The sequence below is a fragment of the Furipterus horrens genome, unplaced genomic scaffold (assembly GCF_987537825.1).
Source record: "Furipterus horrens unplaced genomic scaffold, mFurHor1.1.pri manual_scaffold_11, whole genome shotgun sequence".
Lineage (NCBI taxonomy): Eukaryota > Metazoa > Chordata > Mammalia > Chiroptera > Furipteridae > Furipterus > Furipterus horrens.
The window spans coordinates 61651932-61670892 of NW_028327181.1; the positions used below are offsets into that span (position 1 = coordinate 61651932).

The 18961-nt window shown below is 44.9% G+C and overlaps 1 protein-coding gene across 2 annotated transcripts in view; it reads left to right on the forward strand.

Annotated features, from left to right (window-relative positions):
• FAM222B (family with sequence similarity 222 member B) overlaps positions 1-15640 on the forward strand; it is a 59387-nt gene extending 43747 nt beyond the window's left edge. For both annotated transcript variants that reach the window (XM_090291679.1, XM_090291680.1), the window contains exons 2-3: positions 6949-7070; positions 13897-15640. In XM_090291679.1, coding sequence (XP_090147805.1) covers positions 6989-7070; positions 13897-15503 — 1689 coding nt within the window. In that variant the 5' untranslated portion in view covers positions 6949-6988 and the 3' untranslated portion in view covers positions 15504-15640. The remainder of the gene's footprint in view (positions 1-6948; positions 7071-13896) is intronic.
• Positions 15641-18961: the final 3321 nt, after the last annotated feature.

Sequence of the window (18961 nt, forward strand, 5' to 3'; positions counted from 1 at the left end):
AGGAACTGAACATGTAACACAGACATGTGCTCTGACGGGGAATCGAACTGGCAACCTTTTGCTTTGCAGGAAGGACAATGGTTAACTGAGCGACACGTGTCGGGTAACCGGTATTTTTTTTTTTTTTCTTGATGATTTGGGTTTTGATTTTGTTACTTTTATTTATAATTTTTAAAATTTTTATTTATTGGTAGAGAGGTAAGGGAGGGAGAGAGAAAAAACTTCAATTTGTTGTTCCATTTATTTATGCATTTATTATTAGTTTCTTCTGTATGCCCTGACCAGGGATTGAACCTGCAACCCTGGTGTATCTGGATGACACTAACCAACTGAGCTACCCAGCCAGGGCTAATTTTGTTTTTATTGTGCCTGACAAAGCCAATATTTTTTAACAGCCTGCTAAATTCTTAAATCTTTTCCAGGTTGTGGCTATGATCTATTAAGATTACGGAAGCTATGCTGGGGAACTGCCTTTTCTATTTTTATTTGAAAGAATATGTCTGTGGTCTGACTTGTTCAAGGACTTTCTAGACACCCTGAAACTTAAAATTATACTCAACATTGGTATCTCACCTATAAATTTCCTTTATTAAGAATAGTTTGGCTCTGGCCAGCATGGCTTGATTAGAGCATCGTCCCATAAACCAAAAGGTCATGGGTTTGATTCCTGGTCAGGGCACATGCCTGGGTTACAGGTTTGGTCCCCAGTTGGGGCATGTATGGGAGTCAACCTTTCGATGTTTCTTTCTCTTTCTCTCCCTTTCTCCCTCTCTGGAATTAAAAAATAAAAGTTTTGTGCTGTTGCCTCAGTTTCCCCATCTTGGTGTGAAATCAGTACTTCTCTATCACCTGGCAGCTTTTAATGGACTGTTATGGGGCTCGGGACTTGAAGATTTAAAATAGCCACATAATCGTAGTGTATTTGTTGGCTTATATTGCATCTGAATAATAATTTGAAACTTTGTGATTTAGTACAAGTTTCTACAGGAAATTATAAAAGGTAAAAATCCAATTATGTGTGTCATCTCAAGGAAGCACTTTTTTCTGGTTTCTCATCCTTCTCAGTGTCTTACTGAGCACAGTTTTAGGTACTTATTAGTAAAATTATACCCAGTCTGACAGCTCTGCTTGATTATGAATGTTACGAATGTGGTTAAATACAGAGGTCAATGTACCTTGGTTCAGCTTAAGTTAAAGTGATCCAGCCCTGATAGGGCTTTGGAAACTCAAGCCTATTACATACCATAATGAAAAATTGCAAGTTCTGATTTAGCTGCCTACAACAAACACAGCCTGAATTTTCAAAATTTTAGAAACACTGATTGCTACTTCAGTAGGACTAAAGTACAGAAGCCAAATGATATTTTCAATACAGTGCAAAAGTAGTATCTGGGCTTTTTTTTTTAATTTTTAAAATCTCTGTCCTCTCACTCCCAGAGTGAGGGTACTTGCGCACACACGAACTTGTGGACACTTGTATTGCCCATGTGTTTCAAGGACATAAATTCAGATAAATTTCAAAGCCTGGGATTAAAGTATATACTATGCTTCAGGAATGTGAGCCAGTAATACTTATTAACCATCTATTATGTGAATAATCCTGTTCCTGACCCAGTAACTTGGATGGATAAATAAAAGACCAGGCTCTGGTTTTAGGAAGTTCACACTAAGGTTGAAAAGTTAGAATGTCCAGGGAGAATATTTTCATGGTACTGGAATGACAAATTCAAGAGAAAGCACTGGTCATAGATGAGTTAATTAATAAGGGGATCCAGAAAAGAGCATCCTTGTGAAAGAAAGCACTGGCAACCCTGACCAGTGTGACTCAGTTGGGTGTTGTTCCGCAAAGCCAAAGGTCTCTGGTTTGAGTTCCAGTCAGGGCACATGCTTGGGTTGTGGGCCGGGTCCCTGGTTGGGGCATGTATGAGAGGCAGCCAATCAATGTTTATATCTCACATCAATATTTCTCTCCCTTCCTCCCTCCCTTCCCCTCTCTAAAAATAAATAAATAAATAAATTTAGGAAGAAAGAAAATGCCTTTAGGGACTTGGTGAGGTTGGGAAACAGGATAGGAAGAGGACATGTTGTGATGGGTTCTAAAGGGTAATTAGAAGTAATATTTTCCAAATCCCTCAAGCCTTATATTCAGCTACATGGAGATGGTTCGCAGCATAGATACTTCTGGGCTTTCAGCAAAGTAAGTCCAGAATGAACCTTCATCTCTCTCTCTCTCCTGCTGTCTCCTCCAGCCTAAAGTTGTGAGGTCACAATTGCAAGTGAGTTTTAGGTCCACTCTTTGGTTAAAGATAGAAAAGAAAAGATACCTTTGAGCAATGCCAAACTTTATTCAGGTTGGGTATATAGTGATAAGTACACTCTAGTTTAAAGTTCACAATTATCTGGACTGACAAAATTAACCTGTTGAATAGATTACTTCATTATAACAATATAAAGATGACTGATTTTGCAGAATCTGATTTGATAAACATGTAATTTTTACCATTTTTGGCCTTGTTTATTTTCCCCAGAGCACTATTTTGGTGTTTCTCTTAGGTTTTAACCTAATTTCTGGGACCCCAGGAGTATAGGAACAGGGAGCAGTAGGATAAAACTTTCCCCCCATTATTAAAAAGTAGTCTTTTTAGCCCTGCCCCAGTGACTCAGTTGGTTGGAATATTATCCTGTACACCAAAAGGTTTCAGATTCAGTTCTTGGTCAGGCCACATACCTGGGTTTCGGGTTCAATCCCCAGATGGGATGCATTCCAGAGGCATCCAATTGATGTTTCTTTCTCTCTTTCTCTACCTCCCCTCCCCTGCTCTTCCTCTGTCTCAAAAAATCATCACATCGTCAAGTGAGGATTTTTTAAAAAGTAGTCATTTTAGTAAGCCTTTAACTCATGGATAAGAAGGCTTAATCAGGGATAGTGATGACTTTTAATTAATACAGTTTCTCAGTGCTAATCATATTCTCTTTATGATGCGTGTACTCAGTATTTTCTCTGTTGGATGTATTTTATTCAGCAGAGTCAAGGATAAATAACAAGGGGCATAACATTTTCTTTCTTTACCTGGGATCTCAGAGATGGTACTTACTGTTCTCAGTTTCACTTTTAATGGCAGATTTAAAATACTGAACCACAACGTGAATGAGAAATTGGGTTAATCAGCCTTTCTTTATGGGTTCTTTTTGAAGGTGGAGGTTTGAAAGCTGGAGAGAGAAATGGCAAAAAAGAAAAAAAAAATTGTACTGTAGCTCAGTTGGTTGGAGTGTCATCCCGTAAACCTAGAGGTTGCGGGCTCAGTTCCTGGTCAGGGCACTTGCCTAGTTTGTCAGTTCAGTTCCCCCAGTCTGGGCGCTATGAGAAGCAACTAATCGATGTTTCTCTCTCACATCAATATTTTCCTCCCTTGCCTTCCCTTCCTTCCCCTCTCTCTGAAATCGCATGTCCTTGGTTGAGGATTAAAAAAAATAAAAGGTGTGCTGGAAGGCACTAGATTGTGGGTGGTGAAACTATGCTGGAAAGTGATTGCACCCCACAAGTAAAAATTCCATTGCGAGCGCTTTATCTTCTTTCTCCCACTTTTCCCACCAAAAAAACATGAAGAGGAGACTTTCTCTTCCTCCTTTCCCTCCCCTTCTGTGGTCTTAAGCAGATGATAAGCAGTACAAATAAAAGTGATGTGTACTTAACTTCACAGACCTACAGGCTTCAGTGGTTTGTTCTGTATGGGGGGCCACCCAGAAAAGTGTTACATCACGACTCTAATAAAACCTCTGTCGGTTTTCTGAAGAGGGAGAGCCGAAAGTACTTTCGAGTTTTCCCCGTAGGGACTAGGGTTTTGCCCCTTAATTAGAGTCAGTCTGGGAAATGCTAGCACTTGTGAGTGTCCCGGGAGAGTTAGAACACCTAAGGTCTGTGCTTACTGGGATAACAGTAGTCCCCTGGTTAGGCAGCAGCTGGCAGTAGGTAGGCTAGTTGAAAGCTCACAGAGAGGCCCCTGCCAAGGAGATCTTTTTTTCCTTTCTCTGTGATGTCTGCAGCTCCCTTGGCCTGAGCTCCAGGGTATTACTTGATTCTTTTAAGAAGTCAGGACTTGAATTTGAGGCCCTTTCAGAAGTTAGTACTAGTGTTGATTTCTGGGTCTAACTGTGCTTCTGGAAGTATCAGCTGTAAAATTATATTGGAATTTATGTTTAAGAAAAGCCAGATGGCTATCAAAATATGTGGGTGGTTTGAAGTTTTAAAATAAAAGGCTTGTGCTCAGCTGCTAGGCCTTGGGAGAAGTGCTTTATACTGTATATCCCTGCTTTCTGGGATGGGTTGTGGAAGGAAATTGCTTTCTTCCTGTTCCATCACAGCCCTCATCACCTTGACACATTCCCTGCTGTTCTTGTCCTAGCAGAATCTGATTCTTGACTTTAGTGAAATCAGGCAAAGAGCTTGAAGGCTTCCTTAGTATAAGTAGATTCCTAACCTTTAAAAAAAAAAGGTTTTATTTATTTTTAGAGAGGAGGGGAAAGGGAGAGAAACATCAATTGGTTGCCTCTCGCATACCCCCAACCGGGGACCTGGCCTGCAACCCAGGCGTGTGCCCTGACTGGGAATCAAACCAGCGACCTTTCGGTTTGCAGGCCAGTGCTCAATCCACTGAGCCACACCAGCCAGGACTGTTCTTTATATATATATATATATTATTTTTATTGCTTTTAGAGAGAGTGAGAGAAACATCAATTTGTTGTTCTACTTACTTATGCATTCATTCATTGGTTGATTCTTGTGTGTGTCCTGACCAGGGATTGAACCTGCAACCTTGACATATATTAGGAGGACGACTCTAACCAGTTCAGCTACCTGACCAGGGCAGTATTTTATTCTAAGTGACATGGGAAGTCTTTGGAGATTTTTGAGATGATAAGATTTCCAATTAAAAAAAATAAATTACACTGGCTTCTGTGTAGAGAATAGATGGGGTTATGGAGGAAAGGGGGCAACAGAGAGATCATTTAGAAAGCTGTTGTAGTAGAGTCCTTGCTAGAAATGATGAGATGACAGATGAAATTATTACCTATCTCTAAGAAAGGTTTGTGAGACCTAATTAAGAAAACATCACTAAAGCCCCTCATACAGCCCATTTCACAATATTAGGCTCCAATATTTGTTAATCCCCTTCCTTTCCTTGGAGTTTGCTCTCAGCTATATTAGGACCATAGGGAAAGGTTATTAAATAGAGATCAGTATTCACAAGGGATGGGATTCTAAACTGCACCTCAGCCATTTGACCCCATTAGAAGACTTTTTATTCTTGAGGTGCTGCAGTTGACACATTGTGTTCATTCTGCTGGCCCACCCACCAGAGACCTAAAAAGACTGATTCTGTGCCAGAACTTTCGGAGCTCTGTTCTCGTTGAGGCATTCAATCATCAGTTTTGTTTTGTTTTTTTAATTGTTTTATTACAGCTGTCCTAATTTTCCCCCATTGCTCCCCACCCCCCCCCAATCTTTAGTTCTTTCTGCAGTTGCTCTCTTAGCTACAGTTTGAGCAGCCTCTTTTACAAAGTATCTTTTCAGTTACCTGGACTTACAAGCCGGAGCTCTCTGATACTCATCATGACAAGGTCATTTCACATACCTGAGAGGGCCCTCCGAGAGAAAGAACGGTTTTGTGAGCTTTAACATTTGAGCATTCCCCCCGCTCTTTTGTTGTGATGTAAAGCCTTAACATGCTACCTTGATATCTGGATTTCGCATTATGAGAAAGGAATTTCATGTATTTTAGTACATTATACTTTTTTGGGAAAAGCTTGGTCTTTGGTATACAGGGAGTTTGCTTGGCATTGTTGACAAGGTTAAAGAGAGGGGAAGGGAGGGAGAAAGAGAGGGAGAAATCATCATTGTGTGGTTGCCTCTCATGAGGCCTCCAACTGGAGACCTGGCCTGCAACCCAGGAATGTGCCGTGACTGGGAATCAAATCAGTGACCCTTTGGTTCACAAGCCTGCACTCAATTCACTGAACCACACCAGCCAGGGCCACCTCAATATATCTTGTTGGTAGACAGTACCAATGAAACCATGCCATCTTGACATAATATCAGGATCACCTACCCAAAGAGGGCTTCTGGCAGCCTACTACTTCCATGATTTCCTTTGGGTGCAATACAGTTTCACGGTGGGGGTGGTATCCAGGAGGTTTGATTGTGTGACAGAAAATAGGAAAGGTGAATCCCCAGAAACTTAAAAACAGAATTTGCTTTAACAGTAGTTAATTTTGCCTCCTAGGATGCTTTGCTTCTTCTTTCTTTTAAAAGTGAATTCAGATTACCAGAGTATCACAAGTGAAACTCTGTGGTGCCTTTGCAACTCATACACTATACTGCCTCTGTAGATGCCTGACTTCCTGATCCCCAACCAGCCCTGTAAATAGACTAAGCCAGGCACTATGCAGGCCAGCTCTCCTCAGGAACACTGTTCTATTTTCAGGGAGAAATCATTTTCCCCTTTACCTCAGTTAGAATGTGCCCTAGCTTTTCTGCTCCTTCGTTGGCTGGGGCACAGATGATAGCCAGCGTGCCATTTATCTGGCAGCCGCATGGCCAAGGGCCTTTCCAAACGCCAATGATAGGGAGAGGCAAAGAGCTTATGAGCATGGAAGATCTTACAGATGCACCTGTGTTTTTCATTTAATTGTGTGGATAGGTATTTTTTAGTTTTTATTTTCCCTACCCATTCATCTGTGCTGACTGAAATATCATTTTACTCTTAGTAATAGTTGGGAGCAAATTGTTGCTACAGATAAAAACACAAATATATTTTCAGCCAACATGCTGTTAATTAAATTGCTTATCTATCTAAACTTGGGCCTGTGCTGCTCATATCAGATGTCCCTGGTTTCTTCCTTGAGTGAGTTGCCTTGTGTTCCATGACCTTGTTTTTTTGTTCGTTGCAGTGTGAGTGACTGCCTCCTGTTGTGTTGATGCCGGTCTGCCATGCTAGCCTGTCTGCCAGGGCCAGGTGACCTGTCCTTTCAGCTTCTTTCTCACACGCAGATGAACACTGGACTTCAGAAATGTAAGTAATCTAGGTCCCAGGGAAGGATGTGATTCTTTTTCTTTGTCTATACATTTGGGCTGTTTCAGAGGGTTACACTGACCATGGATTTCGGTACCTTCAGGACATTCTGTAGTACAGACAGAAGAAAGCAGTTGCAAAAACTTGTCAACAACATGAGACACTCCTCTGATCAATGAGATCCTCTAAAGTACTAGAATTTCCCAGTGCATAGCATCCTGTTGCTGATAGCTATTTGTTGAGCAACAAAGCTATAAGGAGTTTTACAGGATATGTGTGTATATAAATGTATGTATATAATCACCCTTCAAAAAGGTTTCTCAATTTGAGCCCCCTTAAGGAATTAAATGAAAATGCACAGTCCAGATTACTTACTGTATATCCTCTGAAACAAACTGTTTACACTGTTCTGTTTTGAACTCTGAGCACTACCTACCATGGAAACAGACAGTTCCCTTTGGCATTGCTGTCTGCCTTCTGAGCCAGTGACCTCAGTTCACAGCAAGTAAAGAAGCTTTCACCTTCAGAGGGAAAATGAGCTAGCTTTCTCGGTTTTTCTGGGCATATTCCTGCTAATATACTTCCCACAAGATTGAGCTTTTGAGAACTGTCTGTTGGATTCCCATCTTAAACTGCCTGGCATTGGGGCTTTATGATTCATTCTTTCCCAGATTGCTGTCTTCTACCTTTGCAATGCCTGATGCACAAGGAAAAGATTCTATTCCTGGCTCATTACCATGTACAGTATCTTTAAGTATTAAAATGGCCCTAAATTTGGAATAGACTTTCAGGGCAAAAAGGGGAAGTCAGTGAAGCATCTAGGCTTACCTTTTAATAGAAAAGGTGCTTCAGCATCTTACCTGAATCCTTTATGACAGGGTTTGGCAAGGTTTTAGGCTTCGTGGGCCATGGTTTCTGTTGCATCTACTCAGCTCTGCTGTTGTAGGGCAAAGGCAGCCATAGACAATTTATAAACAATGTTGTGACTGTGTTCCAATGAAACTTTTTGTAAAAACAGTAGCTGGATTTTAGCCCACAGGCTGTAGTTTACCAGCCCCTGCTGTTAGATCATCTTCAGAAGTTAAAAATGATCTAGCTTCTGACTTCCTTTCTTTGAGGGAGAGCCTGGCTAGTTCTGGGATTTGGCCAATGAATCCAACTTGTGTAATGGCAAAGCCGAAGGTGACAGTCTTCCTTCTGCAGCTTCCTGACACAGTAGGCAAACCCCGCTGTACCAGCTTTCCCCCTAGCCTTTCTCTTAATGAGCAATGACTAGGTGACAAAGGTGTATATGCTCCCTGGCCACCCAAATCTACATGCTAACTACACTGGTCCTGGTTCTGGGCTTCCAGGGATACAACTGGAAAGGGAGTATTTTTGGAAGTATGCAGTAAGATGACAAAGAGAAACTCACTGTCTTCTAGATTCCTTAACACACTGACAGCTTCACCCAGAGATGTGATGTCAAGGGATGAGCCATGTGGGAGGAGAGGCAAATTGGCAGCTTTATCTTGGATGCTGACATTGGATCTCCCCTCCCTTTCCCCCCAAAGCAGCTCCTAAGTAGCCTCTGCTAACCACTGTCCCCAGTCTTAATTTGAGAATTGAGATATCCTTCTTTCTTGGTTTCAGACTCACCTGGCCATTTGGGGGTTGCTGTCTTTGAATCCCTTTGACTCCCCCTGTTACTATCCTTAACTAAATTCACACTTTTGCAGAAGAGAAATCCTGTTGGTATTTTTAAGCTTGCTTGTTTCTTCTCTCCCAAAATATATAAGAAAAAGAAAGATCTTATTATATGACTTACAGCTGTTGGTGTTAAACATTTACAGTTAAGGTGAGATGGAGCATAAGCTGTATCTCCTTTAGGAAACAGCAGCAAAAGCTTAGAACCCAAGGCTACTAGTTATAAAGACCTTAAAACCAGTTTTGTGACTTTGCAATTCAGCCTTTCCCTGCCCCCAACACCCAGTGTGGTAACTGGTGGGGTGGGGATGAGATACAGATGTTTATAGCTTACTGTACTTTATATTGTAAGAGTTAGCTCAAGGCAGGAGAAATGGATCAGGGGTCAGGAGATGGGCAGTGTGGCTTTTTGGCCCAGCACTGGAAGTCACCTGGCTAATCACTTCTCCCAAGGCTTGAGCGTGTGTACAGACTCCCAGGATTGATTCCTTCTAACTTCACATTTTCTCTTCTCTCTTTCCTTTTCTCTGTGTGTAGGAAGATGTAATGCATTTCCCATCCTAAATGTGTAACTTGCCATATGGCAGGCTGGATTAAAGAACATCTTGGCTTGGGGTGGGTCTTATACTTGGTAGAGGACCACAGTTTGGGTTAGGAGGATGCCCTCCTAGAGCTTTTCTACATTATACATTCCATGATGTCACTTGCTTTAAGAGTCCTAGCCATTTTGGAACTCTGTACTTGAAAATTAGTTTTCCTCTGACCTGTCTTCTCCTAATTCCTCCATAAAATGTGTTTTGAACATTTTTTCTTTATTAACCCCAAGCCTCTGCTTGTATTTCCTCAGTTCACAGTCAGATATGTAGTAGTGGCTCAATAAATATTTCTGGGAAGGTGGTTGAAATGACCAAAAGATCTTGGTTCCCTAATCATCTTTTAGATAACAGTTTTGACCTCTTATTGTAGACTTGGGGCCTGCGACAAATGTCAGAATTCTTTTGCTGCTTCTTAGTATGCCTATCTGCCCCCTAGTGGAAGGGTCTGGAAATGATGAATTGGCCCAATGATTGAATAAACTCAGAAATATCAGAAATATTAGCCTACATTTGTTGAGTGCTTACCATGTGCCAGACACTATCTTAAGTATTTTTATTCATGTTCTCATTCATTCCTCAGTAACTCCATATGGGAGACTCTCTTATCTTTCTTTTAAGGATGAGGCACAGAATGTTTACCACTTGCCAGCGTCACATCACGGTTCAGTGACTGGCCTAGAACTCACACTCAGGTCAGACTCCAAAGCTTGCATTAGAAACACTGCATGTGACTCTCCACCTATAGATACAGGTTCCTTCTGCATATGCCACCCATGTTGTCTGACCTGCAAAATAGAAGGATACACAGGGAGATCCCGGTGGGGAAGCCTGGATTCAGGCAGATTTCTCCCCCAGCCCCTGGAATAGACAGCAGTGCTTTGCTACATTTAATTCTCAGGCTCAGATCCAGGGTGTCCTGCAGTTGGGGCTTCCTTTGTCAGGTTACTTTGTCCTATTTGTGGGCAGACTCAGGCAAAACTGCTATCCTTAAATAATATTGATAACCATTGTTCCTGTCCACAGAGTGTTTTCCCGTTCTCTGCATCTCTTGATCTTAGAAATTCTGTTAAGTAGGACAGCAGGTATCATTCCTTTTTATAAATGAGGAATGACTGTGACTGGGTTGTTAGATACTAAAGCCAGTACTTGAATCTAGATCTCTTGTTTCACCTGACCACATATTCCCTGTTCTTTATACTGCGTCATGTCTCAATTAATGTCTCAAATACCACTGGTATTCAATATTTATTTTTTTTAATCTTGGAGAGAGAGAGAGAGAGAAGCATCAATTTGTTGTGCCACTTATTTATCCATTCATTGGTTGCTTCTTATATGTGCCCTGACTGGGGACAATGCTCTAACCAGCTGAGCTACTTGGCCAGGCCTGGTATTCGATATTTAAGTAAGTTACGTACAAAGCTGTGTTATCTGTGTTAGTTGTGCACTTAAGGGAAGATGTTACAGAAGAAAGAAAGGCTCCAGGATGTCTATGTGTGGGGACTGAGATAAAGAAGTGTTGAGCCCTGGTTCGATTCTTGGTTGGAGCACATGCCTGGGTTGTGGGCCAGGTCCCCAGTTGGGGTCATGCGTGAGGCAACAGATCCACGTTTCTCACACATCAATGTTTTTCTCCCTTTCTTTCTCCCTCCCTTCCTTTCTCTAAAAAAAAAAAAAAAAAAAAAAAAATGTGTTGAGAAAATTTAACTTCTTGTAAGAGTTGGGCTTAAGTCTGCTATATGAAGTGGGTGATGTTAAAATCCCAGAACGTGGCCTCTTGTTCAATATACTCATCTCATCCTTGAGATTCTTCCTTAACAAAAATACTGTGGCATGTGTCCGCCCTCCCATCCCAGCATTACTTCCCTTTGATTCTGATTCCTTTGTTTGACTACCCTCATCGTCGCTGTCAACATCAGTGGAGGCAGGACAAAAAGAACTAACCAGTATAAGTGTTCCATTTCATACTCAAGTCTGAATGAGGCCAAACTCCCTTCCGCCTCTGCTAGAGAAAACCTGACCGTTGGTACTCACTTGGAACATAGGAACTTTGTTATTCAACAAGCTACTGCATCCCTCTCCCTAACTTAGCTTCCAAAGGGAAAAACCCACTAACATGGAGGAAAACCCAGGAGTAGACCTTTACTTCCTGTCTGAACTAAAACCCAGCAGCTTTGGACTCCCATTCCTCAGCACCGTTTGTTCAGTCAAGCGGTACCTATACTGATGGCATTTACCAAGTTCTCACTGCGCGTCTGCTTTGGGTAAGGCACTGAGCTTAGGCACTGGCCAGTCAGACAGGCACCTAAGTAGTGGCTGACCGGGGCAGCTTCTAATGGAATTCTTGTACCTTGAGTTTAGGGACTCTCTCTCAGTGATTCTAGACTTTTTTTGTATCTTCTTGTCCAGGAAAATATAAGAAAGGTCAGAAAATGGTTCCTCTTTATGAAAACTGAAGCCCATTAGAGGATGGTGACTTATAAAAGCAGAACCCAGACTCTGTTCTCAGAGCTTCAGCCCTCCTCACCAGCTAGTGCTACGAGTGAGTGGGGAAGATCTCTGGGCCTCTTTGCCTCCCTCTTCCTTCCTACCCACAGTTGTTATCATCACATGGTTTTAAGACCTTCTTCAGCCCCTGCCCGGTAGTTCAGCTGGTTGGAGTGTTGTCCTGATGTGCCAAGGTTGTGGGTTCAGTCCCCAGTCAGGACACATACAAGAATCAACCAGTGAGTGTCTAAATGGGTGGAACAACAAATTGATGTTTCTCTCTCTCTCCCTCCCTTCCTCTCTAAAAATCAGTAAATAAAAAGACCTTCTTCAAATCTGTCACCTTTCGGACATTTCAGTTATGGGTAGAGCATTCATTCTGTACTCTGTAAATAAAGTAGACCCTTAAATATGTGTGCCTGTCTATTAAATTCAAGGCATTGTTCCAGTATTTAAAAGCACAAACCTTTTCCTTTCTTTACCCTTTCTGCTAAGTTCTGCCTTGTTTAACATGGACCTGAGTCTCTCTGCCCGTCCTAAACCTGAGCTTTCTTTTCCTGCTTCCAAGAGCAGCAGTTTCTAAGCAGTCGCTGCCAGCTAACCAGCAGTGTCTCCAAAGGATGGCAGTTCTGCCCTCTTCCTTCTAACATACTCACTAGCCTGCTTCTATTCCGGTTGACGCCCAGTGACATGACTCTGAAACGGGGTCTTCTTGAGCCAAGCCAGCTGAAGCCACAAGCTGAGCATTCAGCCAGCTTAGTCCCTGGTCTATATGGCTACCTTCTGCAAGGGGAGGAAGTAGGTAGGGAGTCAGTTAGCTGAGCCTAGGTTCCCAGCCAAGCCCCTTTCCTTCTGCTTTGGGCAGTTTGTGTACTTACTCAGCAAGCCTTTAGTAAACACCTTCTGTGTATACTCAGGGGACACCCTCCCTCAGAGAGAGGGATAACGGAGCGGAGACTGCTCGCAGGAGCCTGGCATCCTGAGAGAGCTCTGTTCTCAGAACCTTTTCCTTTTTGACTGGAAGCACAACATCCGCTGGAGTCCCCCCCCCCCCCGACCCCCCCCATCGTGCCCGATGGGAGGCAACTGGAGACGGAACAAAGAGACTGTTAACATTAATGAGACGCATTGAGTGGGTATTTCCGCAGTCTCCAAAGGAAGGCAGGTTTTTCCTCTTTCATTTTGGAAAGTGACAGCTGACATGGGCCAATACAGACTATTTTTGGCTCTCAGGGCTTAAAGATTCTCTGAATCCTTTCTTCTCAAATTCCTTCCCTGCTGCCCTGTCATTATTGTCACCCCCCCCCAAGGAAATAAATAAAGCTTTTTGATCTTCACCCAGTCAGGCTGAGAGTAAGCTGTAAACAGAAGTGAACTTGTGACATGAGGGTGGGGGAGGGTGTTGGCAGCTTATCGCTCTGCTCCTGAAAAAGCAGCATCCTGTGTACAGTGCCAGAATGCCCACCCAGTGAGCATGACGCCCCAGCTGCCAAGGCAGAGGAGAAAGCTGATGCCTCGGTGCCACTGCAGACTGAAGAGTAGTCGCTCTGGGTGCCTCTTAACCAGGATGTCCTGGGGGAAGGGACTGAGGGCCCTGACAAGCAGCTCTGCTTAGAGCCATCAACCCCCAGGCCAGCATGGACTGGTAAGGACTTGGAGAGAGAACAACTCTTGATTACCTCTGTTGAGAATTGACCAAGTTCTGGCTCTGCCAGATACTGGACTTTAGAAAGTTGCTCTGCTGTTCCTACCTTCAGTGACATCCTTTGTAAGATAATAATCATCATAGTACCTGTTTCCTAAAGCAGGAGCAAGTATTTGCTGAGATAGCCTGTCACTTAGCATAAGACCTGGCCCATTATAAGCAGTGACTAAATGTTAGCATTGCTGTCATTGTGGGGCCAGAGGCTGGGTTTGAAACGAAGACCAGGGATGACAACTTAGTTAGCCCTACCTCTTCCTCCTCAGGCCCTCAGAAGGGGGATCTAGAAGCGCTGGTTGGCTTGGCACTGATGAGCTCCCTCTCCTTCTTTGCTCTCCTTCCCCTTCTCTCTCTCTAGGGGACACTACACAGAAAATGAGAACTGCTCACTATCCTACCCCAGCCGAATTGGACGCGTATGCTAAGAAGGTCGCAAACAACCCACTGACTATAAAAATCTTCCCCAACAGTGTGAAGGTTCCCCAGCGGAAGCACGTTCGTCGTACTGTGAACGGCCTCGACACATCAGCCCAGCGCTACAGCCCCTACCCGACTCAGGCTGCCACCAAGGCAGGCCTGCTTGCCATTGTCAAAGTGCCAGCCAAAAGCATACTCAAGGACTTTGACGGCACCCGAGCTCGGTTGCTCCCTGAGGCCATCATGAACCCCCCAGTGGCACCCTACGCTACTGTGGCACCCAGCACTTTAGCCCACCCCCAGGCCCAGGCTCTGGCCCGCCAGCAGGCCCTGCAGCATGCACAGGCCCTGGCCCACGCCCCTCCCCAGACGCTGCAGCACCCTCAGGGTATCCCGCCGCCCCAGGCGCTGTCCCACCCTCAGAGCCTCCAGCAGCCTCAGGGCCTGGGCCACTCTCAGCCCATGGCCCAACCCCAGGGCTTGGTCCACCCTCAGGGTCTGTCTCACCAAGGTCTCCAGCACCCCCCAAATCCCTTGTTGCATGGAGGCCGGAAGATGCCAGACTCAGATGCCCCCCCGAATGTGACCGTGTCTACCTCAACTATCCCCCTTTCAATGGCGGCCACCCTGCAGCACAGCCAGCCCCCGGACCTGAGCAGCATTGTGCACCAGATCAACCAGTTTTGCCAGACGAGGGCAGGCATCAGCACTACCTCAGTGTGTGAGGGCCAGATCGCCAACCCCAGCCCCATTAGTCGCAGTCTGCTCATCAATGCAAGCACCCGGGTGTCGACCCACAGCGTCCCCACACCAATGCCTTCATGTGTGGTCAATCCCATGGAGCACACCCATGCGGTCACAGCCGCATTGCCTGCTGCAGGCCCTGTCAACCTGCCCACGGGCATCTCTCGAGCCCCCACTGGCTACTCTAGCGACCTCAAGCCAGTCACCTGGAACCAGCATCAGCTGGCCCACCTACAACAGATGTGCAGTGAGGCTGGTGGGACTCCAGCCCCTGGCCTAACAGGCAAACATGCAACAGGACGTGAGTTGGCAGGGCCTGGCTTTGTGGGCAAGGCCCCTGCCTACCCGCAGGAACTCTGCCTGGCACAGTCTTTCCATCTGAAGCCACCCTTGGAGAAGCCAACCCCATCCCCACCAGTCAACGGCCTGGCAGCCCCACTGGCCTACCCCAATGGTCACTTCTTCCAACCCCTGTGGAACAACATTCTGCCCACTCCTAATAGCGACAGCTCGGGGTCTCAGGACCTCACCATGCCGTTCCACGGTGGGCAGCCCACGGGTGCACCCCTCGACTGTGTGGCAGCTGCTGGGGCCCACTACCGAGCAGGGACCGGGGGCGGTCCAGTGGCAAGCCAGAACAGCTTGATGCAAACAGTGGATTACCTGAGTGGGGATTTCCAGCAGGCCTGCTTCCGAGAACAGAGCCTGGCCATGCTGAGCAAGGCTCACCGAGCCCCTGGCAGCCGAGCCCCTGACCCCACAGATAGTCGAAGTCTTCATGTTCAGCACCCTGGGTATAGATAGGTAGCCCGGTGCCCCCTGCAAGCCACACATCACAGCCCCCTCCTAGGTTTAGTCTTAACTTTGAGTAATTGGATAGTTTCAAAGTTTTATTGCTCCAATGTGATCATTCTTAGATGTCCAAGAAAGGGAATTCGGTGGGGTCTAACTGAGAACAGAGGGGTATCTTCTGTGCCCTCATTCTGTCCCCTCCACCAGGCTTTTGGGTTTATGTTAGGACCTAATCCCAATCCCAGGCTTTTTTTCTTAGCTGCCTGCCTATCAGTTCTATGCCATGCTCATCCCTCTCCCTCTCCCTCCTCCTGCATTTCCCACCAGCCATCTTCTGTCTTTTCCTGCTCTTCCTTTTCCTTAGGACTGCGGCGGGCTAAGGAAAGGGCACTAGGTGAGGTGCCCAGCCCCCTAAGCTAGACCTCTCCCTGTCTGTCTCTATCTGGGGCTAAGAAGCCACAGACTTCCCAAGCTAATTCTTTATTCACCCCAGACTTCAAAACTGATCAGTCTTCCTCTCCTCTTAGCCCCTCTGCATTTCTCGAGGCTCTGTTTTACATCTACATTGATTCCACGGCAACTTGCTGCCAGTGCCACACTTCTCAAAGGCATCCTGCACGCACTTAGCCACAGTCTTAAGACGTAGGGGAAAAGGTGTCTTTGTGCTGGTATCTTGGTTCCTGACTCCTCTTGCCAATCCTAGAGAAATGCAGTGACCGTCCAGCACACCCAAGATCCCTTTCTCACTGCTGCCTCTTCTAATTCACCTGCTGCCCTCATCCCCCACCCTCCTCCAAAAAAACAAGGAAAACAAAACTGATCTTATTTGAGGAATTAGGTAAGGGATGATCACATTGGAGTTTGGAATTAAACCCCCACCCCCACCCCCAAAAAAACAACAAAAAAACATTTTGGTTCTCTACACTGGCTAAGAATATTGCTCTACACTGTAAGTTTTAAATGTCATGTTTCTGTATGAATGTAGTTTGGGTTTGAGTAGCATTGTGTGTGAGTGGCCCCACAGGTACATTCACCCTCTAGACACCTCCTTTTGGAGCCCCTCAGTTTGATGAGAAAGAAAAACACAAAGCCTTAAGCTCTTTGAATTCTTCCTTTACCAAATGAGCATGGTTCTAACAGCTGAAGATGGGCGTTCATTGGAAACAGCCCCTCCTGCCCTGTGCCCATCCTTCACTCGTACTCACTCCATGCTCCATGCATCTCATTCCCAAGTGACAGTTAGTTGGCTAGAAATATGAACTTTTCCATAATTTTAAACTTAAATTATGCATTGTTGTAATTTTTGCACCCTTCTGTTAAAGATGCATACTTGGGCCTTGTGTGCCCCCCCCCTTTTTTTTTAACCAAATAAGCCCTTACCTTCTCCTCTTGTCTCTAGGGAATGTGAGCTGATTTTCTTATTTAAGGTTTTGGGTTTTGTTTATTATATACTATCCACTGTTCTTTAGCCAGAAATTCTCTAATGATCTGAAACAGTATGACTGAAGACCAGTTTTTAAGTTATGTGTTGGCAAGTTGCCTTATATTTAAAAAGAGAAAAAAAAAAAAGCCTGATTGTGTTATGCCAAATGATAGCAACATGAAGTCCTAATTTATTGTTCCCAATTGTTTTCCTGCCGTCTGTGAACACTGGTACCTCCCTGTCCCTGAGCCCTCGGGAGCGCCTGTTGCTCCTGGTGCGATGCCATCTCCCAAGGCGTTGGGCACCATCTCACCCAGGGCCCCCTTCCAATTCTTGCTTCTCTGAGTTAAACTGAAAGAGCACTACTGTCTCCTCTTACCCCTTGCTTGAGCTTCAAACCAGATATTTTTGCTGTGATTTTTTTCTAATGCCTCTCCCCAAAAGGTGAGCTGCCATTTTAGGAAATTGGACCAGACACCAGCTTGGGGGCTTTAAATCAAACCTCAAACCCATCTCTTCCTGTGTGGGGGTGCAAGTCTCTGAAGCTCTCACTCTCACCCCTAATCTGCATGGAAAATGTACTGTGACCCCACCTCCACCCCTAACTGCCCTCGCCTTTGGTGTGAGATGTTTCCTAGTTCACCCTGAGCCCCTCACCCCTCTGCCAGCCAACCCCCAACCAGCAATAAGAGGCCAAACCCCGGCCTCCTACCCACAGTCCCTGCCTCCATCCCACACTGCCCCTAGGGAATACCAGGATTCCCAAGCTGTCCACATACTGTAGCATTCATTCTCCATCTCCCTCATCTTCTCACCTGTGGTGGTTTATGGGTATGATGGGGTTTTTAAGATTATTATAAACCAGTAAAAAAAAAAAGCTCAATCTTGTCCTATTTGTTTACATAGTGGTTTCTAATGCCTCATTTATTAGAACGGAAGTAATTCTCATTTTTAAGAGGGGCACCGTTATTCATCCCACTCAGAAGCCCTCCCAACCCAATTATTGCAGACCAGATGTTGTGGGGGTTGTAAGGCATGAAGTACTCTTCAGTCAGCCCCCAGAAGGTACCTAGCTGGCTGGACCTCTCCCTAGGCAGGACAGTGGGGACCTTGAAGTCTGATGGGTATGATTTCCCGTCTTTCAGTGGAGGCCTGAAGTGTACTGCCACTTTCACTCCAATGACCATTAGTCATTAGAAAGTGTTTTGATAAGTCATTTAACACTATACGTTCCTCCCTTTTCCAGCCTCGAACTGGAATTTCTGAGGGCCTCTGACAGGTGGAGGTAATAAGTGCTATAATCTGTAACATGAAAAGTGGCCCTCTTGGTGATTTGAATCTTAAGGGTTGAGGACCAGAGAACTTTTGCTTTTTTGTCTGCATGGGGGAAAAAAATCCAAAAGAGCTATTTACAGTTGACCCTTGAACAACGTGGGGGTTAAAAGCGCCAACACCCACCACCCTCAGTTGAAAATAACTTGACTCCAGGAACTTTACTAAAAACCTGTTGACTAAGCCTTACCAGTAACAGTCAATTAACACATTTTGTATGTTACATGTAGTGTATGCTATATAATAAAGCAAGAGGGAAAATATTTAAACAAGACATTTACAGTATTTATTGAAAAAAAATCCACATATAAGTGGACTGGTACAGTTCAAACCCGTGTTGTTCAGGAGTCAACTAGATTCCCCATTCCTTTCTGCTGAGTATGTATGGGTTTGGGCTAAGGTGTGATGGAGGAAAGAGTCCACAAAATGTGGGAGTCAGTGAGGCTGCAATCAGACCCTTAGCAAGAGTCAGCAGGTGGCTGTCAGAATACTGTTGGAATTGCGAGCACTCTCCCCTCTGGAGCACACCTGTGTCTGTGGGTTGCCCTTTCCCTCCTTCCCTCATCATGCCATCCATCCCTGTGAAAGAAAGCCCTCATGTCTGTGTCAGAGACCTGAAATCAGCCTAAGGTCACAGAGGTAGAGTAGATGGTGAGGTGAGAGCCCAGCTCTGCCTCCATGGTAAATTGCGGCAGGTGCTTAGGGAGTGCAGCTC